The following is a 25,333-nucleotide window of genomic DNA, read 5'->3' as shown; positions in this document are numbered from 1 at the left end:
TTCGTGTATGGTGGGATTCTTTCCCAAATTGTATCTCACAGGTCATTTGGTCTAAAAAACTTATGTAAAATTTTGATGAAACAAATGTTTTGCTATTTAAAAAAAAAAAAAAAGGAGATATTATTTGTTTATTTTTTAAATTAAATATTTAGTATTTTTAAAGTGAATATAACTATGCAAGTCTAATGTAAAAAAAGAAAGGAGGATAGATGTAAAAATAAGTTGTGATGAGGGTGGCAAGGTGATTTTAACAACTAGGAAACCAGAACATGAGGTGAGTGATCCTATGGAGATTGAATTCATGTCAATATTGAAGGGCCTCCAAGTTTGTTTTCCTTTGGGAATCTGTGAGTTAGAAGTGAAGAGTGATTCACTGTTGGTGGTCCAAGAACTTAACAAAAAGTAGGAGTCTATGTCTATTTGGGGAAACTTGGTCCATGAGATTATGAGAATGTTACAAAGGTTTCCTAAGATTATAGTCCAGCATAGAGGTCGTATAGCCAATGTTGTTGCCCATTGTTTGGCAAGACATTCATGACATGTTGATGATCTAGTGATTTGGTGGGACTCTTTTCTTAAAAGTGTCTCTCAAGTCATCCGGCATGATGCTTTGATGTAATTTCTATTTTTCTAATGAATAAAATAGTATGCATTGTTTATAAAAAAAAAAAATGATGACCATACTAACATTCTAATTATTAAATACTTGCAACAAGTGTTGGTACAATTTATTTTCCGCTTAGACCACCGCCTTTTTCCTCCATATATTTTGTAGAGAATGTAAGGATGGAAAATGATAGAGAAAGAGAGATCATATCCTCCATCTACCTATCATTTTGGCAAAAGTTGGTAGCCTCCTATTCCTAATTCTTGCCTCCACATGACCCTCTTACTATCTCTGAACTCTAAATTTATTTTATTTTTATCGATAATTTATGTTTTGTTTGGCCACTGAGATTTCTCAGATGAGAATTTTGAATTTTAAGATTAAATATTAAAATATTATATTTTAATATTATTATTATTTTAAGATTTGAAAAAGTTACAAAAAAGTTGAATTGTTTATTATATTTTATATGGAGATTTGAGAAAGTTGTAATGATAAGATAAAAATTTTATATTTGAGGTGAGAAATCTTGATGGCCAAGCAGTACCTTAGTGTAGAATCTTAATCATTTAAAAAAAAAAAAGTGTTTGTATTGAAATTCAAGAAAATAAATAAATAAAATTAAAAAAAATATTTGGATATAACTTTTAAAAATATATTTATTTTAAAATTTATGAAAATTATATTGAGCTTTGTATTTAAATAATAATTAGGTAATAATTTACCAAAAAAGTTCTGATAAATTTTTTTTTTTTTTTTTCTAGAGATTAAAATGTTTCGTTTGGTTTTTTTTTTTTTTTTTTGAAATTTTAAAACATCCTATCAAACCAAACATGGACTTAAATTCGCTATAATTAATTTAGGAGAGGCGAATTGGTGAAATTTTACTCTTTTTTATTTCCCAAAAGTCTCTGTTCTTTTTCAAAACAACCAATCACCATTCATGGCCACACGCACGAAGGTGGGTAAGCTGATAGTTGAAAAGAAGGGCAAAGGACGCAAAAACATTCTGACAAAGGACGCAAAAACATGCGGGTGATGCAACCACAATCGTTTACTCTGCCTCTTTCAGCTCCACCGGCAGTGAAATTGGAAGGAGGGAAGCCTGCTTTCTTGCTTGTTCCCGGATTTATATGCCGCCGGAGAAGTTTCTTCTTGGCAGTCGCCGGAAATGGAGATTCGAGACTGCGAAATTGGAATCCATCGTCCGCGTCCCCGTTCCTATCGACCGTGTCCGTGAGTGCATCTGGCCAAGCGTATTATTCTGCTTCTGCCCCGCCGCCCAGACAACTGCTTGAACTCAAAGCTCTATGCTTCCGACCCTCTCCTCAATTGGGACTGCTGTCTCTCCTCTTTGCCCTCTCCATGGTGATAATATTGCCTACTAATTGATCAGGAATCCCTTTGTTTTTTATTTTTTTCTTAATTTGTTGAAGAATGTTTCTGAGTGTGGACATGCTATGCAGGCCATTGGTGCCATTATCTCCTTGGCTGTATTATCCATTCCAACCATCAATGTGAGTTTGTTGTTTTTGTTTTTTCATCTGTTTTTTGCTGTATATATGAGTCCTCTCTCAAGCACGAACTACTTTTCAATGCAATTTGTTTCACCAATTTATTACTGCTTGGGTAGGCTTTTGCAAGATTGGCAGCCTCAATAAATAAATTGTTGCAAGTTGTCTCTGAGGAGGTACCCGGCACCTTGTCTTCTCTCAAACTTTCTGGGCTCGAGATTAACGAATTGACCCTACAACTTAAAAGTCTCAGGTAGCCAAACTCTTTTGTTTCTCTTATCATCTTGTTCCTGCGCGACCACAGAACTTCTTTCTGGTTTATATTACTAGTGGTATTCATTTCCTGCTTTCTGGGTTTTCAAGGCAAAGAATTTCTGGAACCCAGTTGCAAAAGAAAGTCAGAAACTATAAGCCCTCTTCGTTTGGAAGGAGGAATCAACCTTGAAAGGACACTACGGAACTACGCTCATGAATTTGCGTGATCCTTCACTTTATGGTGAAGGCATCTAGGCAATTTTCAGCAGGTCTTGGAAATTTGGAATATATTGCAGAGAACTATCTCTACTGTATTTTGTACGGAAATTTATTAGTTATTTATATTTTCATTATGTCAAAGACTCAATTATTGATCCAAAAATCATTGGATGCTAATTTGATTAAATATTTAATCTTTGCTAACATTCGATCACACACTTCTAAATCTACTGTCCACAGCGGCCCACTTTATCGACATTAGCACGGTAGTAGTCATTTTCCTTTTAGCCACTTCACTCATGCATATATTAGTATTTAATGACTTAATATCATGCCCATACATAATATCAATACATTTTAATCCAGCTTGTAGATTGCTCCTTTTTAAAACTTGTGACATAATCCTTACTCTGATATCAATTATTAAAGTTCTAACTATTGATTCAAAAGTTCTAGAACTGTTAGTTACTAATTTAGTTAATCTTTTAACTCTCACGATCATAACACATTCATAAACTGTTAGGCATGTTCAATGGCAGAAACGAGATGGAATTTGGAAAACACAATGATTACTGATTTCGCTTGAGGGAAACTAAACCTCTAATTACTGTTTTAATTCAGGGAAATTGAGCCTCCAGTTAAAAACCGGCTGTCTCTTTTCATCCGGAAGTTCTTACTTCTTATTCTTATTATTCTTGCACATACCTCAAATAGGCTTCAAGTACGCTTCAAGTACAAGTGATTGAAAAAAGAAAACATGACATAAAGATAAGGAAACACATTTGATAAAGATGAAAAACTGCTCTTAAAGACTCTGCAAATGGTGCAAATTAGGATCACAATCTTGCATACTTCTTGAGAGCGTCACTCGCATTTTTTGCATTCTCCGGCACAGGCATGTTACATAGAAGGGTAACCCTAGACGATGCTACCAAAGATTTGTTCTGTGAATTCGAAGGATCAACCTTCCAGAACTGCACCTCCCACACCTGCTCAAAATTACCATTTACCATGCAATCGTAAGAAAAGGTAAATTTAATGAAACAAAAGAACTGAAACTCGTATCAGGGGACTGCCATGGCTTAATGCTATCCTAATGGGTAATGAAGTAAAGTAAACACAGTCATCTGCTTCAGTCACGGCGGGGCGGCAATGATCATGTCAGTATGAACTCACGAACGACAATGATTATGTCGAAAGTTCTCAATCTTTTGGATGAAAGATCTTGTGCTTGCATGCTTTTTTCCCTTAGGTAGAACAAAAATGTCCCATAAACACATGGATGATGCTACTGGGACAACTTTGTCTAATTTCAGTTTTTTTTTTTTTTTTTTCAAATATTTTTTTAACATTTTTAAATTTTTTTTTTTTTTTTACAAAATTCAATAATATTTACTTTCTTAATCTCTTAAAAAAAAAAAAAAGGATCAAAACCATCGGTCCTTCGGTTCAATAAGCATTACTCTAAACACATTTGATACGATCGAGAGCGAGACAAAATGCAGTGGAAAAGTACCTGGATGGTTTTGCCCGCATTAACAGGGGCGGCCTCGACGAGCACGAGATCACCAAGCTCAGCGCGCTTCAAGTGGTTGATGCTGAGATGAATTCCAGCCACTCTCTGGAAACCCGAAGCCATGTGGGCGCCTATGCTTGCCACTCCCTCGGCTATCAGAGCCGATACCCCTCCATGCAGCACCTTAAATGGCTGTTTAATTTCAACCCAGCATGCATATAATCGGCAAAAAGATCATCAATTCTATCTGTCTTCAAACAGATATGCAAGATTAAAATGGAAAGAAAGAAAGAAATGAAAGAGGGAAGGGGGCGCGGGGGGGGGGGGGGGGGGGGGGGGGGGGGGGGGGGTAGAACAGGGGATCGGAGAACAGTGGGGGGTGTTGACCTGACAGCAAGTTTTGGTAACTTGAAGACGACCGGTAACTTTCTGTGGGGTTAAGTCTCCAATCTCGAATCCGATGGCGTGAAGCGGGGCATCCAAAAACCCAGTCTTGGGCGATCCTGCTGGACTCTGCTTCTCCATATCTTTTCTGGCCTCCTCTCTGTACGATGAATTCAGTGCCACTGCTTCTATTTCTACACTTAAATCATCAAAACGTTGTCATCAGCAGCCAAAAATTAATGCTGATCGGAGAGGTGTGCGAGAGGAAGCTAGGACTTAGGACCAGTTTTGGGATGAAGGATGTTTGGTGAGAAATGGCTAGGTAGGGTGGGTAGGTAGAAGCGTGAATGAGTAGTAGTGGGAATATTGGGGTTAGGTGATAATACGTTATAGTTTATACAGGCAGCTTCGCCTTACAATTGGTCTATCGATTGACGATTGTTACCAAAAACATAAGGATAAGGCTGTCTGTACGGCCAAAACTATTATTCCACAAAAAATGAAACAAAAATTGCAAACTATGCTTAGCTTTTGGGTTATCCTAAGCTTAACTATGATCGATTCTAATATAAACTAATCTCATATAAATATGACACCTAAATTAATAATATATTATGATTCAGTTTTTAATACTCTGGATTTTCGAATCAACACGTGGGTTTTACTCACTTGTTTATTTCATAAATCATTCTTTATAGTTTTATAATATTCACTATACATACATTCATTTTCATCAATAAATTATTAATTGTTATAAATCGATTTGTATGATTACGTAATCAATTATGACCTCCCTTAACTATCAATTATGACCGTCTTTAACCGTCAATGATGATCACTTTTAATCGCTATAATAGACCATCCTTAACCGTCAAAATTGACCGTCAAGAAATTGACCGTCCTTAGCCGTCAATTATGACTTAAGTTATACATAAACCGTCTTTATACTCCTATATATATGGATATCATTCACTTGTATAAGTTAAAATTTTTTTATTGAATAACAATGTTTTCTCTTACAATATAATTTTTCTTTTAGTTTCATAATATTAATTACTATTTTTTAGTAAAAGTAAAGCTAAATATAGCTTTAAAGTGTACAAGTCTTGTGTACTTTTTTTTTTTTTTAAAGTAAAGATCATTATTTAATTTTTTTTTTTCATGTGAGTTTCAAATTTATCCATTTAAAAAAAAAAAAGAGTATGTGAGACTTAAGTATAGTTTAGATAGTGAGTTGAGATGATATGAAAATTAAAAATTAAATAAAATATTATTAGAATAATATGTTTTATTATTATTTTGAGATTTAAAAATTTTGAATTGTTTATTATATATTATGTAAAAATTTAAAAAATTATAATAATAAGATAATATAAGATAAGATTAAACATTCCATGACTAAAACATCCTAAAATTACAAATTTCGTTTCTATTTGAGCAATTCGTAGCATTTCTCAATATAGAATCGTCTTTCCTACATTTTGTAGAAGTTATATTCTTTTTCAAATTTATAAATACCTTGCTTATTTTAATCTCTCAATCTATAGCTAATACCTTGAAAATTTAGGTTCCGTTTAGATGTTAAGAGTATCTTAAACAGTAAATAATAATAAAATAGGTTGTGAATCATAATAAAATAGTAGTGAATAATTTTTAAAAAGTAGTGAATAATTTATAAATAGTAATAAAATATTATGAAAATGTCTAAGAACAATTATATTCCCAAACAGTGCCTTGTAAACTTTCGAATTTATAATATTTTCTTAATCTATATTGAGTTGTGCTAGGCGGCACCACATTTGTGCTTTTTTTTTTAAAATATATGTTTAAATATTTAAAAAAAATAAAAAAAAATACATCAATACACTAAAATTCATTTCCTTAATCATTAAGTTAAAAAATTAAAAAAAAAATTATTTTGAGGAGTGTTCAAATAAAACAGTCAAATGTAGCAGTCATAGTAGATTTATTCATGTATATTTGATGTGCGCAAATGACTAAGGAAGCGAATCAAGAATATTCAATGAAAGTATGATAAATAATAACGATGTAATTGAAGTAGATCTGTTAGAATCTCTGTTTACAATGTGTCTAGGCGTAAATTCCAATGATCTAATCTTGATTTACATTAAAAAATGCAAAACTTAAACGTCATGAGACTGCAAATTCAGGAATTGGGCGTACCTACCATGGAATTATCTGGCGCAGTCCTCACCTACCCCGGCTACCCGCCGAAGATGCTGGTCTATTGGGTTGGTGTATAAGACATACTTCTTGTTGCCACAAGGAAAAGGCGTTAATTTGATCTAAGGCGAGATTGATATTGTATTTTGATCGGTTTTGTTTATTGTTTGCACCAAGCACAAGTCAAGACAAACCACCATGCCTTCCATTTTGTTTTAAAAAACAAACAAATATTTTTCTAAATAAGATATGACCTTGAAAGAGAGAGAGAAAAATATGTTATTATAAGAGAAAATTATTATAAACTAACTTGTATTGTATGACCATATTTAAATGTCATTATTGATCAAGTTTTAGCCGTCAATTAAGGGTATCAATAACACGGAACCTCTCTCTCATTTTCTCTCTTTGTCTTTGATTCTCTTTATTTTTCATGGATTTTACAATACGTTATCAGCACGATGTGAAAAATCTTCCACCTTCCCAGCTCTGCTTTCTCTCTCTCTCTGGATTTCTCTAATCCTTATCAAAATTGGATTCTGGGTTTCTAGTGAGAGAATTGAGAAACAGCTAATCTTCTACAGAAAGAGAAGATGGATTACAGAGTGAGAGAGTAAGGATGGTTCTACTGGAGAAGCTTTGGGACGATGTTGTGGCTGGACCTCAGCTTGAGCGTGGCCTCGGCAAGCTCAGGAAAATCACCCCCCCATGAATTCCTCTTCTTTTTCTTTATATGATCCAGAATTTCTTGTGGTAGACGACATAATCGGAATTGATTCGAATAAAATCCCAACATGGTGAAGGTCAAGGAAAAGAGGCAAACACACACAAAAATGGCGTGCCTCGGTACAGATCTGAAGCAGATCTAGAGAATAGGCTAAAAAAAAGAAGGAAAAATGGACGCATGAAAAGAAGAGTTAGCTGGCAACAGGACACATGCAAAGCAGTAGAGATGATGACAGGGGTGTTGTGGCGTCCTTCACACCTCTTTATTCACCGACCCTGCTAGACTTTCTGGCTATACAGTGAGCTTTCTCTTCAACATGTCATTTTTCTCTCCTCTTTTGTTTTTTTTTTGGTTTGCCCTTTTAGTCTGACATTTCACAATACAAGGTTCACGTAGATCCTACCTACCTATACCAAATTGTCAAGCAAACAACTTTAATGTCTAGGTCTCTAAACATCGGCACCTACCTCACACATTACATAGGATTTTCTACCTATGATCATGGTCCCTTTGTATAAATGCATAGATGTATACAGAAGGCAAAAGTTGAACCAAAATGGTCCACCTGACTCAACTTGCCAATAGCCTCCAGTACCATGGAAACCATTAATTAAACATGACATGCCAACCACCGTAAAAAAAAAAAAAGAAAAAAAAAATTGATGGAAACTATTAGTCAAACATGGCATGCCAACTACAAAAAGACTTGTTTATCCAAGTTGCACAAAGGTTCTAATGATTCCGAAATTAGTGGTCTTCTACTTCAAGTAAGTTTTTCAATATATTATTTGCAATCTTCAAGGTGAATATTAAAGATTATATTCTTTATTATACTTGAAAAAATTTTATGTTTATTCACATAGTTTACATCTCAGTTATATCTATGGTGAATTAAAATTTTCGTAATTTACATTTCAATTATGTCTGTGGTCAATTTTTATTTACATAGTTTATATACAAGTTTTATTTATTTTTATACTTGTTATGAATTATTGATGATATGATTCATTTTGGAATAAAAATTGAGCATCCATGAAGGATCGCTCTAAATCAATAATTTTATTGAGTATCTCATAGTTTAAATGAGTGATACGTGTACCAAAAGTTCATTATAATTAATGCACCTGAAGTTGCATAATTGAAATTGTATAGAGAAAAGTCACTAAAGAATATATGTTTAAATGAATGCCTCAAATGTGCTCCTGAAATAACAATATCGAGTACAAAAGTTCATAATATATTCTAAATTTATATCTGGTCTTCTAGTGGCTAAACAAAATAATGAGTTTTTGTTAGGAATCATTAGTCACGTCCTAATAGTTCCACATCATTTCCTAAAGTAAATGATATTGGATTTATATCATTTTATTTCTTGAAATGAAGAGAATGATGCATTTTATTCAAAAAAACTAAGAGATTGGACGTGATAATGAATATCTTTATAATATTTTTATGATTTCAGGCCATAAACTTGTATTGAAAAATCTACCAGCTTTCACTTTAAGATAATATTATACAACTATTGAATCAAATACTATGATGCATCAAAAGTGATATGATTCAAAATATTTATATCTTTTTCATGATTATTTTGATCATCCAAAATCAATTACGATAAGTCGAATAATTTTCATATGGATGTCCATAAATGAACCAAAAGATTCTTTTACTATAAAGTCTTACCACCAAGAGTGGAAAGAAAAATTTGCTAGAAGCAAATAAAATGAAATAATTCGACGTTATCTTGATTATCATAGGTGAATTGGAAGTTTAGATGATAATTAAATTATGGATGCAATAAAATAAAAATGGCTCATATTCTAGCTACTAAAATCCCAACGAGGATTGAAGTTCTCATAAGACAATTAAGAAATTTAGCAGTCTAATGAACATAAGACATGTCTAAAAGCATGTGAGAGTTATTGATACAAAAGATAAAACATCTCGAAAGAGAAAAGTACAAATAATTTGGTGCTCCTGAAAAGGCCGTACCCACAAAACAAGTAATAAGATCCATCCAAATTTTCTGTATAAAATTCTCCTATATAATCTCTTGAAGAGTATAAACCTCTTGAAGAGTGTCTCCTGAAGAGATTTTTCATGAAATGTCTTCCATTGAAGAGAGACAGGTACCTGAAAATAATGAGATCTCAATACATTTCATGAATATTGGATAAATTCTAGATAGAAATAAAATCGTTGTCGACAACGTATGTTCATATAAGATGGCAATTGACATTACCAGAAGTAATGAAAAAAGTGAATCAAGAACCGTCGAAGAATACGACGTAAAAATATTGACCAAATTTGAAAGAAATAATTCATGCAGAATTGGTATCACTGGTAAAATATGATGCATATGGACTTGTAGTCCAAACACCTAAATAGGTGATATTTGTTAAATATCAGTGATTATTTATATAAAGGAAATGAAAATGTGATATATAAATCACGAGTCAGTTTCTCGCAGACAATTATTGCAGAATTGATATCACTAGTAAAATGTTATATATATGGCCTCGTGGTCCAAACACCTAAAGAGGTGATACTTGTAGAATATCGGTGGATATTTATATAAATGATATAAAATGCTTGAAACTTCTAATCTGAAAATGTGATATATAAATCACGAGTCGGTTCCTCGCAGAAATAATATTGATATGCTTTTGAAGTGGATAAAATTATATTGAGGTTTTTATTAGTTTGAAAGTTACCGAAAGTTTGGATATGCATGATTAACTGCATATTTATATGAATCATTGGATCATGACATGTATATGAAAAACCCTGAACGATAGAAAATGCCTGAAGCTTTTAATCTGAATACATCTAAAAATATGTATTCTATCAAGTTTCAAAAATCCTTATATGATCTAAAACAATCCAAACGCACGTGAAACAAGCTATTATTGCAGTTTATATAGATGATTTAAATGTCATTGAGATTCCAGAAGAGCTCATGAAAACTACACATATTTGAAATATAAATCTGAAACCATTGCGGCTTCAAGAGGGAGATGAATGAAATTATTAGTTCTGAAATATCATCTCTTAAATGCAATTAGTGTTTCAGATTCATATTACGATTTTGTAAGAAGTGTGCATTATTAAAGGAGAAATAAAATGAAGTACATAGAACATCTACCAGAAGATAGAAACACAAATATAAATATTTGTAAAATATTATTTTATTATTTCGAAACAAAATTACAGAAATTTGAGACTTTTCGCTTCATTCTTTAAACGTTCTTACTCTTCAAAAATCTGCATGGCATTTCTATCTAAAGGAGTAGGCAATCGAAAAGAAGATTTAAGTAAGGATTTTAAATTCTTATTCTCTTGCTTTATTGCTCTTATCTTCATGTTGGATTACAGAAGAAGTCGCTGAATGATAGAAATATTATCGTGGAGTTTGTCAACCCCATAAGTTTTGAATTATAGTCGCTGAGAAAATGCGACAATGGTTGATAAGTATCGGGTATCGAGACTCACAAGCTCGTAGATAGTTTCATTATCTGACTTATTAATCAGATCATTATTGTATTGTATTATAGCATCTACGGTAGAAGCAGAAACAACTGGTGAACGAGATGCAGAATACATTATATATTGGTCATGAGAAGATTGCTGAGCTATTGCAGAGGGAGAATGCAGAAAGAGATTGCAGAGTAAGAATGTAGACTAATTACAGAAAAGTGAAGAAGATGAAATGTAAATAAAGATGAGCTGAATATTTCTTTTCTAGAGAAAATTATAACAAAACATCTCTATTGCTTCACAGCATCTCTCTACAAGAGACAAGAGATGTAGCATCATAACTCTACGGTGCCTACATAAGAGCTGTAAAATCTTGCGGTGCTTGTCTGGTATAAAAAAATGGCCATCGTTTTTGTTGAAAAAGAACGAGTCAAGTGAGACGGACTCGCTGGGTGGAGAGAGTAGCTGGGCTTGCATAAGGTTAGCGAATAAATTTTGATGACTTCTCCACTAACTATATTATTTACAAGAACTCCAGAAGAGCACAACTCCAGAAGAGTAGTAAATTTAATGTTAAAATGATCTTGAATCAATATGGTGGATTTCACTAAAAAGTCTTGAAGCACTTTTATATGGACAAAACTCATCCCCTGAGTATTCCAATGATTACTCGATCATTTGATGAGTAGAAAGATCCATTTCGTCATTGTGAAGACGATGAAAAAATTCTTAGTCCTGAAGTACCTTATCTCAATGCAATTGAAGCCCTGAATATATGATTATTTTATCAACATAGATCAAGTCCACAATTAGTTGGATATATGGATGCAGGTTATCTTTCAGATCCACACAAAAAGATTATTGCAATTCATGAGGAGAAATGTGAAATTGATGTCAAGCAGATATGGTCAAGTAATAATTTGGCAAATTTATTCGTTAAAGCATTACCAACTGCAACATTTAAGAAGATTATACAGAATATTGAAATGTAGAGACTTGAAGATTTGTTATCATGCACTTTTTAGGGGGAGTAATGTCTTGAAAACTTGTGCTGATTGTACTCTTTTTCCTTCGCTAAGGTTCTATTCCACTAGGTTTTCCTTTGCAAGGTTTTAATGAGGCAATCCTAAAGCACTTGGCTGTACACATGAATATTGTACTCTTTTTCCTTCGTCATTGGGTTTTTCCCACAAGATTTTTCTTTGGCAAGGTTTTAACGAGACATATTCTTTAAATATGACCATCCAAAGGGAGAGTATTATAAACTAACTTGTATTGTATGACCATATTTAGTAGTCATTATTGACCAGGTCTTAATCGTCAATTAATACTTTTGTACCCCTATTTATATAGGGATATTTCTAGGTTCATGGGTATCAACAACACGAAACCTCTTTCTCATTCTCTCTCTCTTTGTCTTTGATTCTCTCTATTTTTCATTGATTTTACAACACTATAAACATTTTCATCTAAGTCTCATCCTATTAAGATGCGGTATTACGCATCAACTTTTAAATTTTTATGTTTGATAACATGGCAAACTTCCACACTAGTGGCGAAATCCGAGTGCCAAACTTGAAAATATAATTTTCACACACACACACACACACACACACACACACATAATAGGGTTGAAAACCAATACTATCGGTGCGGTTTGGTCCATCGATAGTTTTTTAAGGGGGTGGTGCCGACCGAAACTTGCCGGCAAGGGCAGAGAGAATCAGCGATTTCTTATAACCACTACCGATCGATTCCATGGTTGGTCCGTCAGTTGCTAACCCATTTCGAAACTCACATCATAAATTCAAAACAAATCAACAAAAATTCACAACAAATTCAAAAATTCAAAACATAATCACAAATTTATAACAAAAACTATGGAAGAGAGGTGAACGGTAGAGATGAGAGGAGAATGAGAGAGCTCAGCATGAAGTTGAAGGATAGAGAGCTTGGCCTTGGAGAGAGGTTTCATAGAGGAGAGATCTCAGAGAGGTGAGACCGTGAGGGACAGGCCAAGGATAAGTCTGATGAGAGATCTCAGAGAGATGAGGGCTAGGCCAAGCTCTAAGCAATGTGAAGGAGGAGGGGAGGGGAGGGGAGGGCTATGGCGCAATGCTGAAGGGTGAGAGGAGAGAAAGAAGAAAGAAAGAGATCCTTTGGGATGAAGAAGAGGGAGGAGAGGGGTTATTAAACCCTAGAGCGAAATGACGTCGTTTGGTGTAAATGGCTTCATTTCACTTATATATTTTTTTCTCAGTTTTGCTAGGTACAACTAGATGTGCAAGCGAGAGGTAATCATACTGTACGTGAGAGAATAAAAATAAATAAAAAGGACAAAAGAAGACCTCTCTCTTTCTCTTTCTTCTTATGTTTCTTCTTTTCTTGTCTTTGTCTTTTCTTCCTTGTTTGTTTTCTAGGATATAGCTTTCTTCAATTATTTTGTTCCTGTAATTTTTGTTTAGGATTTTGAATAGATTCGTTAGTTGGATAAGTTTTTTTTCCCTTCTTCATACAGTAGCCTGTTATCCATAACTGCTTTTATCTCAAGTAACTCTCTCTCTCTCTCTCTCTCTCTCTCTCTCTCTCTCTCTCATAGCTTTTTCTCTCAGGGCATGAGTCGTTGCAGCTACCTTTGTGGGTGCCCCTTCAGTTGCCTTATAAGCCTCGTTCTTCATATCCTTTTCCCTGTGCTTGTCATCATGGCCCTCGTTGGCTTCATCTTTTGGCTCTTTCGCCCTAACGAGATCAAGTTAAGTGTCACCGATGCCTTGCTCCCCCAGTTCAACTTCACGGTCAACGACAACACTCTCTACTATTTCCAGTTTTTTTAATGTATTTTCATGATATTGCATGGTGCATGTTTTCTTTTTCCAAAGATGGCGGCCCTAGAAGGAATTTACTCAACTTAGTCACTATCTCTTGTTGATTTTTTGATTCATGAATGCTCAAGAGAAAGCCAACACTCTCCACTCTTTCGCCATCCGATGTCTGCCTCTCTATCTACCTCCCTCAAACCCATCATCTCACACATTTTTCTAAAACATTCAGATTTTAATCTACATATAAATGTTCAAATCTATAGAAAAAAAGGACAGTAAAGAAAAACAAGTACAAAACGAAAAAAAAAAAATTCTCCCAAAGAAAAACACTTAGATCTAAACAAGATCTGTTCAAATATATCGAGATTAAAAAAAATTATATCAAAACACATGATTTGAATTTATCGTCCAACATTCTCAAAAAATCTCAAATTTTATGTGTTCTTTGAGTGTAGTAGTGGTATTTATTGTGGTGACAATGATACTATTTTTATTTGTCTCTATTATTCTAATGTATTTTGACTTTAATTATGAATTAGTCTTTTTGCTTTCTAATGTATCTAAAGATGTAATTATTATACTTACCGACTTATCATTATCTAAAGATATTTGATAAAGTTTATTTTTTTGTCTCCATGCATTAAATTATTCATTAATCAAGTTTTTTTTTTTTGTTTCTTTCTAAAAAACCATATTATTTTTGTAAAAACCCTGTTTAATCCAGCTAGATAAATGTGTTTTGCACGTACTTTTGACCTAGTATATATATATACATGAGTTTTGCTATTCATAAGCCTCACACACTATACACCACACTTTTTTATTTTTTAAAAATTTTATAATTTTTTTAGTTTTATTTTTCTTAAAATAATTGAATTTTTCTACTCATCATTCATATACCACACATTTGGTAAGATAAAAATATTAAAAAACTAATAAAAATAGTGGTGCGTGGTGTATGAAGCTTATGAATATAATTTTTCATATTATTTTTTAGGATCTTGAATCTGGTTTTTTATTTCTAATTTTTGTAGCTGAACAAGTTTGAAGCATATCTCCAACGACCGGCTCCTGAATCTCCAACCCTTCAAACTGGTCAGCCCTCTCTTTAGTTTTGGTTATAAATGTCAGGTGTTGTTTTACCCTTTAAATTATGATCATATCACACCTAGTAGAGATTTGCAAATCTGAATGGATACTTGTACATTAAAAAAGGAAGATAAATCATGATATATACATATACATACATAAATATATATATATATATATATATATATTAAGAAAATATGCATATAATAATAATAATAATAATAATAATAATAATAATAATAATAATAATAAGCAAACCTTTGTGAATGCGTAGATGAATACTTACAAAATAGTGGATACAAGAACACAAATTCAAGAAATCCACTTTAAAAATGACTAAAAACAACATATTATTTTTTAATATTATTATTATTTTGATATTTAAAAAAGTTAAATTGAGATTTAAAAAAGTTGAGTTGTTTATTTATATTTTGATTACAAATTTTAAAAAATTATAATGATAAGATGAAATGAGGTGAGAATTTTGTATCTCATCTCACTTGCCAAACATGTCCTTACTACACCTAATAGATGGGAGAGGACCCTACTGGTCTTAACACAATTCAATACTTGTACCATACACTAAACTCAACTTCTTATCAACTAATCTGAATAATTTTATTTAAAGGTCTTTATTTTACACACTATTGAGCCAGCATAATTAAATATTTGTTAATGTTCTTGGTTTTTTGCCATTATAATTTTTTGAGAGTTTTACTCTATTCAAGATAGTGCGTTAAACCTGTCTCATTACAACTTTAAAAGAGTCAAAACACTAATTATTTTTTAAAATAGCTGATGTGAAAGACTTAAATCCCATTTAGATAATAAAAGTTTTTCATCTCATCTTATTAATAATTATAATTTTTTTAAATTTTTATATAAAATATAATAAAAAATTTAACTTTTTCAAATATCAAAATAATAATAATATTAAAAAATAATATTATAACAATATTTTATTTTAACTTTTAATTTTTATATATAATCATTTTATCTCATATTACAATTCAAACCGCATCTCATACATAAAAAGATATGTTGGATGCATTAAAAATGAAGTTTACAAATATCTCTATCTCTAAACTTGCTCCTCTGTAGATCTGGGCCAACTCAAACGAAGTGACAAGCAATTGTTAGGGCTAGAACTTGGGTCAAGCCTGGCTCGAAAAAATATTTCTCGACCCAATCCTAATTAAGTAGAAAAACAATTCTTACTGAGTTTCTTTTAAAACAAAATTGGTCAGGATTAGCACCTAAAAGCCACTTCATTAAGGCCAACATGGGCCTAAGCTGACACGACCTCATCTTACCTGGCTTGTCCAGTGTCCGGAATCTATTTTTTGGCCCAAACTTTAATCAAATTTCTCTAAAACAAGTTTTATTAAAATAAAAAATAAAAAATCATCAGAATAGATCAAAACACCCATTTTATATGAAAAATATAAACTGAATCACTTTCTACAAAAATCTAAACAAAGGAAATACCTCAAGAGTGAAAGATAAATCTGAGAAAGAGTTTGTAATAGTACTGGAGAGACAAGAAGACACAACTTCGGCACAGAATACAAACGGTATTAGAATTTTCTAGAGTTTTTGAGCTCTAAGGAATTAGAACGTGAGAGAAATGAACACAACTTCCAACCAATGAAGCAATGGGAGCTTTCTATCAAAAGAAAAATTAGATGGACCATCTTCCTCAGCACCATTCACTACTTTTCCATCAAATGGATTCTTTAAAATTCATGGTCATTTACACACAACAGTTCTTTCTTGTTCTTTCTTTCTTTAGATAAGAAAAAAACAAGAAGAACAAATCGTCATTAGAAAAAAGTCAGATAAATTAATAAAGGAAGAATTTTGACTGCGGGGCCCGAGGCCCTCATGTTTTCGGTTTGGCAGTAGTTGGGATGCCTAAAAGTTGTCCACTTGGGTCATACACCCCTCGCACAATGTGATAATAAATATGTGCTTGTATGCTCAATAAATATGTAGATTTAATTTGAAGCGAAAAATAAAAAGGTAGATATTAAAATCTAACTAACAATAAGAAAAAAAAAAAAAATTCAAATTCATTATAAACCTAATATCCAAAAGTCACGTGTCTTCAAATCATAGATAAAAGAATATTATAGTACTCCTCTAATTATTACAAAAAGCCGAAAACAACACTTAATTACTAGAGAGAATAACTTCGATCTTCACTCTTATAGTGGAGCCAGACTTCCATACTCATACCTCTCATCAAACCCATTCTATTAATCAAAATCTATAGTTTCAAAGAGATGAATTATAGGTGGAACCATCACAGTAAGATCTTGCAAAATCTCAATAGACTTAAGTCTAATGCTCAAAATACATGCTAGTGGAAAAGAAAAATTATGCAAACAAAAAAAATACAAAGAAATATAATATTTGATGTTTTGCAATTAACCAAACTCAAATATCCACCAAGTCTTTCACACAAGACATTACACACCCCAATATCATGTTTTATTTTGAAAATATCTGTATTATTACGGTATGCACCATAGTCTCCTTTATGGATCATCTGTATACTTCGTTACGTCATGAGTAACAAGTGTGTGTGTGACTTCATAACAAGCAATGCCTAGTTTCACGCCTGGTGTGTTTGTGGCCAAGCATCCTCTAACCTTCATTAGTACACAAACAACGATGTCGACTCGTGTGCATTATTGTCTCACCAGAGCCTATAGAATGACATCGTTTTGGGTGTGGAGGATGTGTAAAACCCTAGGGTTTCATCACTTTTTCCCTTCCCTCTTATATGCCGCAACCCTTTTTTTTTTTCCCTCGGTGTGCCACCCATGACCTGTCACACTGCCTCCCTTCTCCACGTGGTTGTGCCTTCCGTCCCCTCTGGCCACCAGCACAACTCCCTAATTTACACCATCCACTCTCTCTCTCTCTCTCTCTCTCTCTCTCTCTCTCTCTCTCTCTCTCTCTCTCTCTCTCATGGGTTTCATCCGTGCCACCCACCAGCTACGGTCTAGCTTAGCCACTCATCCATTGAGCAGCAACCCCTTGTCTCGATTAGCCACCACCTCCTCTCCCACCCAATCCGCGTCACTCCAACTCAATCAATTTAAGACCCACTTAGTCGCACGATCTGCTCACTGTTGTTGCAACCACCCGTCGCATGCCATGCGTGCAAGGCTCGCCTCTTCCCTCTGTCTTGCATCAACAATCACATGCATGGTTGCGATTCTTGAGCCACAACCATCAACCTATAAATAGGTTGATTCTCTCCACCCTCAAATCATTCCTCAAACGCCATCTTCTCTTCTTATACGCAGCCGCATCACCTTCCTCACATTTTAATTTGCCTCCCCATACTCTTAGAGAAAGTTTTTCCTAGCGCCGCTATCAGGCACGACTCCCAGCCGTGTTACAATGATCGTTTGACCACACCCATGCCTTTCCCTTCCCATTCCCGACCTCCTCATCCCTTGATTTCACCCAACTTGTGAGCTAAGCCTCACTTTAGGCCCTACTTTGTCTTGCGTCCCCACCTACCACAGCATTACGACACTTTTGCCAACACCTTTGTAAGCCATGTGACCCTGCATGTTTATTTTAATTTGTTGTTAGTGTATTTAATTATTGACAAATTTTCCCACTTGCACCGACGCTCATGCATGCACACTCGTGGGATCTTTTAGATGTCACACGCGATCATCCAAAATTTCCATTCTACATGGTAAGTAAATTTACAAACCGACCCTTAAATTACTAACGTGAAAAAATGTCATTCAATGTTGATGTAGTCTGATTATGAAGGAAAGTGGCAGGGGACCCTATGGAGCATTGGGTTATAATATTATAGTTGGTGACGAGTGTTGGCCTAAGGCCGGGTGGTGGACTAGTGGAGTATTGGGAATAGCTTGTAGTGTGAAAATTTATGCAATTGTTGAAATTATGACAATTGTGATGTCTATGTGATGAACTATGTGTTTGTTTTATTTGTGCCATGCCATGCCATCTAATAATTATCTACTACATAACTGCATATTTATCATCTTATCTGTCATTATTAATTGTTCTATGTTCTCTCGTTATGCTGTGAAACTGGAAAATTGTGGTTTTGATGTCATAACTAAAATGGGGGTTATGTGGGTGCGTGCATATCACGAACCCAAATCAAGATCATGTATTATCTTGATAGAGTTCTTCTGGTTACTTAGGAGCGTGTAAAACTGAGTGACGTCCCTTGGGTAGTCATCGGACAACAGGCTCAATCGAGATAATAACGCTCTCGGTACGACTCTGTGGCCCCTCTACCGGTGGTGCTAGAGGACGCCTGATCATGTACACACTGGGTAAGGAACTGGATATCGCTCTTTACGGAGTTACATGCATGGTCGTTACCTGTAATGTGACGAAAGGAGCCAGAATGTGCAGATGGTCATTTGGAGAGACCATGGTGTGCATCATAATAAATGAATATTATCTATGTATAAATGTGATTTTTTGGTGTGGGTAGCTCTAATTGAAACGTTTTGGTGAAGGAAACGAAGAAGGGTATTTTTGGAAAATCTCTTATCCTTGCCCTGCATGTTTGTTGGTCTGTTTCCATGTTTGAAATTATTGGTTGTTGATCTTAATTTGGACTTACTTGCCGAGATTGATAAATCTTACTATGGTTTTCCCACATACTGTTGGGATGGAACCATAGATTTTGATGCAGAGATAGGTTATGAATGCGAAGGACTGACCCCACATGAAGAGTGATGACTTGGGAACGTTTCCCTACTTTGTTGTTAGATTTATGTTTATTTTATCATTCAGATGACTTATTAACCTTACGAAGGATTTCTGTCTTGGGATGCATCAAGTATTTTTGGTACTTTAGTTTTTGGATTGCTTTATTATTTTTTGCTGTGTTTATAACTATATACTTATTGCATGTTCTTACACACTTGCACTCTGTGCTGGGGTGTGTGACCCGAGTGGCTATCACCCTAGTGTTGTGACTCTTGTTAAATCACACATGGGGGTCTCATCACCACAAGTGGTATTAGAGTGGTTCGGCTTTAGGTTAAACCACAAATCACCTAGGTGTAGTTCCAGAAAATTAGGCTTTAATGATAATTATTTTATTTGAGTTAAGGAATAGAGTAATGGGTTGCATTTTGGTAGACAGAAAATGGCTCGACCCATGTTTCCATGTGACAAATCTTTTGGTCAAGCTCTTGAGGATGAACTACCATGTGGTGATGGAAATTATGCCATGACAAGGGAGTTGAATCGCATGACATAATTCCTCTAGCAGAACTTCTAGCATGAACCTCAGGAGGAACATAGAGGATGCTTTTATGAGCGTTTATTGGCCCATTGTAGGGGTAGGCAAAAACTTTGGCGACTCCGACTTTAGCCGACATTTTCTTTGATTTCAAATCTGTTGGAGTCGAAAAATTTGAAATTTGGAATCGAAGTTGGAGGGTAAAAATAATTCAAATCGGAGTCAGAGTTCAGAGTTGAACAAGGATCTAGACTGTCAACTCTGACTCTAATAGATATACTTAATATATTTAATATTATAACATATATGAATGTTGCTCCATTGGCCTAATGGTTGTTGGCCTTTTTATTAAACTCCATTACTGGAGTTTGAGCCCTACGCGAGAATTTTTTTTTTTTTACTCTTTAATAAAGTAGTGTAAATAGGTGATGATAGTGGGTCTGGAACCCTTCTTCTTCCTATGGTATTATGCCATTTTTCACTTCTTCTTCTTCTTCAATGTTTTTCACTTCTTTTTCAAATTGGTGCTGCCATGTGTTACAGTCCGACAAGGAGCACCACTTTGAGTCCAAGGCTAGGCCTTGTAAGGTTTTATTTTTTCTATTTTGATCCTCTCTCTCTCTCTCTCTCTCTCTCTCTCTCTCTCTCCTTTAATCGATACATTTTTTTTCCTTTTATAACATGCAAATCGCATGATGTGATACATTTTATATTTTTGCCTAGGATTTCTTTTACATGTTTTTGTTTGATTTTTGAATATGTAAGTAAAGTATAAGAATCTTGTGTGCTGCTTCAAGTTGGGCTCCGAGCTCCATGCTCCGATCTTCGATCTTTAATCCGAGTCAAACTTCCCTCTCCAATTGGAGTCAGAGTTAATTGGAGTGGAAGTTGGAGCACATTTTGGCCTCCGACCCCAGTCAGAGCCGGAGGTCGGTGGCGGGCATTCCGACATCGATGGAGTCAGTGCCCACACCCCTAGCCTATAGAAACCCTGGATTTATTGGTGAGGAAGACTTGCTCAAAGTTTGGAGATGGATCAAGGATCTGGAGTGGAAGTTCAAGATTTGCGGGTGCACCAAATCTCAGAAGGTGCTTTATGCAAGCTACCCTTTGGAAGGAGAAGTTGCCACCTGGTGGGAAGCTAAGTGGGAACTCCTTGAGGTGGAATTGGGGTATTTTGTAATAGTGACTTGGCAATGCTTCAAATAGGAGTTTGATGATCGCTTTTTTCCTAATGCGGTGAAGCATCAAAAGGCTAGGGAGTTTGCTAGCCTCGTACAAGAAGATATGACGGTGGAGCAATATGCTTGGGAATTCATGGAGCTTGGCAAGTTTATGATGCATCTCATCGCTACTGAAGAGATGTGGACCAAGCAATTTCAAGAGGGATTGCACCAATAGATCTGTAGACAAGTTGCCTATTTGCAAATTTAGAACTTTCAAAGGTTGGTTGAGGTGGCCTCCATAGCAGAGTTGGAGTATGGTAGTGCAGTGGGCTCTCCAATGGGCTAGAAGAGAAGCAACTTTGCAGGGGAATGAAGTAGTTCAAGACTCAGACATTTGCATTAAGGACAGGGGCAAAACCACAAGCATCTACTGGTGTGCGTATAGGGGGCTGAGCCCTAGTTTATGATAGGTGCAACATATCTCATAAAGGTGACTATCATCAGGGTGTGACCCATTGTTTCAAATGTGGTTAAATGGGGCACTATGCTCAAGAGTGCACCAATGTTGCATAGTAGAACTAGTCCGGCCGGTTTTACCCCTTTATATAAGGGTGGTAATATGTTGCACGACTTGTTGACCCAACACAAACACGATACGATAATAGCGCGTTAGGGTTTAGTCTTAACGGGTTCAGGTCAAAACGGATTGACCTGTTAAGACACGATTGCTTAACAGGTTGATAACGGGTTAACCCATTTTGACACATGACATATTAAGAAAGTTAAATTTACAATTATACCCTTATACCTAAAAGTAAAATTGTTAGAATTTTAATTTCGATATTTTTATTGTTTGAATTGTAATTTTAGACTTATAGTTAATTGTATCATTTTTATAGATATTGTGATTTGAACTTTTATATAAAATTATGCTAAATTTAATCAGATTAAATAGGTTAATTTTGGACATATTCAACCCATTTTACGTAAACAGTTTGAAACATGTCATATCGTGTCGCACTAACTTATTTCGTAATATTTACTAATGAGTCAAAACAGGTTGACACGACGCGACACGTTATGTTAGTGGGTCATATTAGGGTTTGAGATTTTGACACGATAAGCTTAACGGGTTGGGTTAGGGTTGATCTATATAGTATAATATATATGTTTTGACACAACACGAACACGACCCGTTAACACGATTTGACACCCCTACCTTTATACCGGTTGGTTTCAGCTAGTTTTTATGTCCCAAATATGCCAGTTGGTTCTGTTTTCACCCCATTATAAACACTTTGGCACACAAACTACCTATTCTTTCAATTTGCAATTGTGCAGCCTCCTCTCAAAGAATATTCAGGTGAATTATTTAAAGTGCTCTTATTAAAACCTAGTAAAAAATAAAAAAAATAAAAAAAATAAGATTTTGTAAAAGATGATGAAACGATATATGATAAATATCAATTTTTGGAAATCTTAAAACCCTGATAAAATTTTGGTTCAATTGAAAATTCTGTAATAAATAATAAAAATAATTATTTTCTATCCGTTCCAAAATTCAAGAAATTCTAATTACGATCCTGGACTAGGCCCTAGTTCTGACTATAAATTAAGAAAGTAATTGCAACAGATTAATTAATGATCTTAAACATGTGAACTCACTCGATCATTATTATTTTAAGAAAACCTTACTAATTATATATGTTCGTCCTTATTATTAATGTTTTCTTTTTTGAGTCATGTCATTAATATTATTAGGATTCTTAATCGATCCGTTAGTATATTTATATATGATAGATACATATAATATAATTGTATATAAGATACCCTCGTGTAAATAATTGGCTTGGTTAGGCCTTCGACCACTGGAATCAAAAAGCTAGCTAGCATATATATAGCGTGTACGTACGTACTTTGGGTTGATCAACCCACAGGTTGGGCAGTCATGTACTAGTACTACTTGACGTCGATCGACGGCTAATTACCAAACTACGTATCTTAATATGGAAAACTGTGTCAAACATTAATTAGACTGATTTTATCCATATCCTAATAGGTATATATAGTGATGAAATGATATATATATACAGGAACATATATAACTTTTATACAGTTATTATTCACATGTAAGTACTACTAGTATTCACATGACTGACTGATCATCCCTAATTTTACCATGTAAATATGAGGCGATCAGCTAGGTTTTCAACGCAAGAATATGCGGCTCATTTTCACGGCGATTTTGGATGCGCTGCCGTAATAAGTCATTTCTCTTGTAGTAATAGCACTAACGTATTATAACAATAAAATTTTCAATACAAATTAAAATGTTTCTATTTTATTATTATATACTAATATCAATATTTTTTTTCATAATTATATTTGGTCATAGTGAGTAGTACTCTTTGTTTTTTTTGAGAAGAAACATCTTCATTGGATTAAGTCATAGGTTACAAGCTTCACCAGCAACAACTTGCTTAATACAACAAGCAATATCTTCTAGATCACAAAGATCAAACTCACTCAAAAGGGCATTCTTGGCCAGCACATGTGCTGCCGCATTAGCATCCCTTTTAGTATGACATACACTCCAAGCAACAAAAGACCTCAATATAGATTTTGTGTCCTCAATTATAAGCCCTCCTATGCTCCATCTTCCCCTTGATCCCTGAGTTTTTTGACTACCTGAAGAGAGTTTCCTTCCAGTATAATTTCATTGATCCCAGACTCTTTACAAAACAGGACAACCATCATCAATGCATACGCCTCTGCAGCATAAGGAGATAGAGTGACTTCCCTTCAAGCTCTAAGTGTTCCCATGACTCTTCCACAACTGTCTCTAATAATGGCTCCAACTCCAACTAGACCTTCTGTGGTATTGAGAGATGCATCCCAGTTCAGTTTGTAAATCCCCTCGGGTGGTTTCTTCCAAGTCTGAGGTGAGGAGGCAGGACTGGCCAAACTCTGGGGGACCTTTGCTTTTACTACTCTAAAGCAAGTCAATTCAGTATGAGACCTTTGGATGATGGAGCTCGGGTGATTAAGGTTCTTCCCATACACGAAATCATTCCTCCTAGCCCAAATTAGTTTAGCTATCAAGCCTGCTTCTTCTAGCTCCTTCTGAGCTAGCTTTTCTATCATTTGCTCCTAGATGGACTTGAAAGAAATGCCACTCAAAGATAGCTTTTGTAATGGCCTGCTGGCTTGCCCCCACACATCTTGGGCAGCACCACAACTCCATAACACATGACATGCTGTTTCCTCCTCAAGAAGACATATTGGGCATAAGGAGACTCCTTTTATTTTCCTCTTTTTTAAGTTACTGAAAGTGGGTAGTGCCTCAGTGCATGCTCTCCACAGAAACATCCTTATCCCATTCGGCACTTGCATCTTTCACAGAGATTTCCAGAAACCCTCCTTGGTGGGACAAGTTGATGGGCCACCCTCTTGGCTGGGTTGCAAGTCACGATGGAGGTGGTATGCACTCCTGACAGTGAACATACCATTTGAGGTGCATTCCCAGCTCAATCGATCCTCTCTGTGGCCTAGACTGATGGGAATGGATTTTATAGTCTCCACACACTCCTGTGAGAAGAGGCTGGCTAGTAAGCTGACATCTCATCTCCTTACAGTAGGATCAATTAAGTCTTGCACTTGAGTGACAGCTTCTACTGGATTCCTGCCATTGTTAGAGGTCAGAACATGAGGTCTTGGCAGCCACCTATCCTCCCATATTTTGACTTGCGCCCCATTCCCAACCCTCCATGTGAGTCCTTCCTTCAGTAGGTTCAGGCCAGCTTTTAAACTCCTCTAGGCAAGTGATGGTCTGAGTCCCAGGTTAGCTTTCAAAAGGTTTCCTTTTGCAAAGTACTTCTGTTTGATGATCTGAGCTGGAAAAGAGTCAGGTTTTGTGAGGAGGTTCCACCCTTGTTTAGCAAGTAGGGACAGGTTGAAGCTCTTGAAATTCCTGAATCCCATACCTCCTTGATGCTTAGGCTTGCTGAGTTTATCCCACTTGACCCACTGGATTTTGGCTCTTCCTTCATTAAACCCCCACCAAAATTTTCTTAAGAGCTGGTCTAGTCTATTTATTATAGATTGAGGAAG

At 35.0% G+C, this 25,333-nt stretch overlaps 2 protein-coding genes across 2 annotated transcripts; one reads left to right on the top strand and one right to left on the bottom strand.

Moving 5' to 3' along the window:
• The first annotated feature begins 1,528 nt into the window (after positions 1-1,528).
• Positions 1,529-2,799, top strand: LOC122316620. Its single transcript, XM_043133298.1, has 4 exons — positions 1,529-1,975; positions 2,074-2,124; positions 2,241-2,374; positions 2,485-2,799. Exons 1-4 carry the CDS (start codon positions 1,637-1,639, stop codon positions 2,564-2,566), a joined length of 606 nt encoding a protein of 201 aa, XP_042989232.1. The 5' UTR covers positions 1,529-1,636; the 3' UTR covers positions 2,567-2,799.
• Positions 2,800-3,233: 434 nt separating this feature from the next.
• Positions 3,234-4,866, bottom strand: LOC122316629 (1,4-dihydroxy-2-naphthoyl-CoA thioesterase 1). Its single transcript, XM_043133311.1, has 3 exons — positions 4,499-4,866; positions 4,112-4,303; positions 3,234-3,584 (listed from the first exon to the last, which is right to left on the bottom strand). The coding sequence occupies exons 1-3, from the start codon at positions 4,634-4,636 to the stop codon at positions 3,432-3,434; spliced, it is 483 nt and encodes a 160-aa protein (XP_042989245.1). The 5' UTR covers positions 4,637-4,866; the 3' UTR covers positions 3,234-3,431.
• Between the last annotated feature and the right edge of the window lie 20,467 nt (positions 4,867-25,333).

Source organism: Carya illinoinensis, chromosome 1 (genome assembly GCF_018687715.1).
Source record: "Carya illinoinensis cultivar Pawnee chromosome 1, C.illinoinensisPawnee_v1, whole genome shotgun sequence".
Classification (NCBI taxonomy): Eukaryota; Viridiplantae; Streptophyta; class Magnoliopsida; order Fagales; family Juglandaceae; genus Carya; species Carya illinoinensis.
The sequence above is the reverse complement of the archived record's forward strand: the minus strand, read 5'-3'. Positions and strand labels throughout refer to the sequence as shown.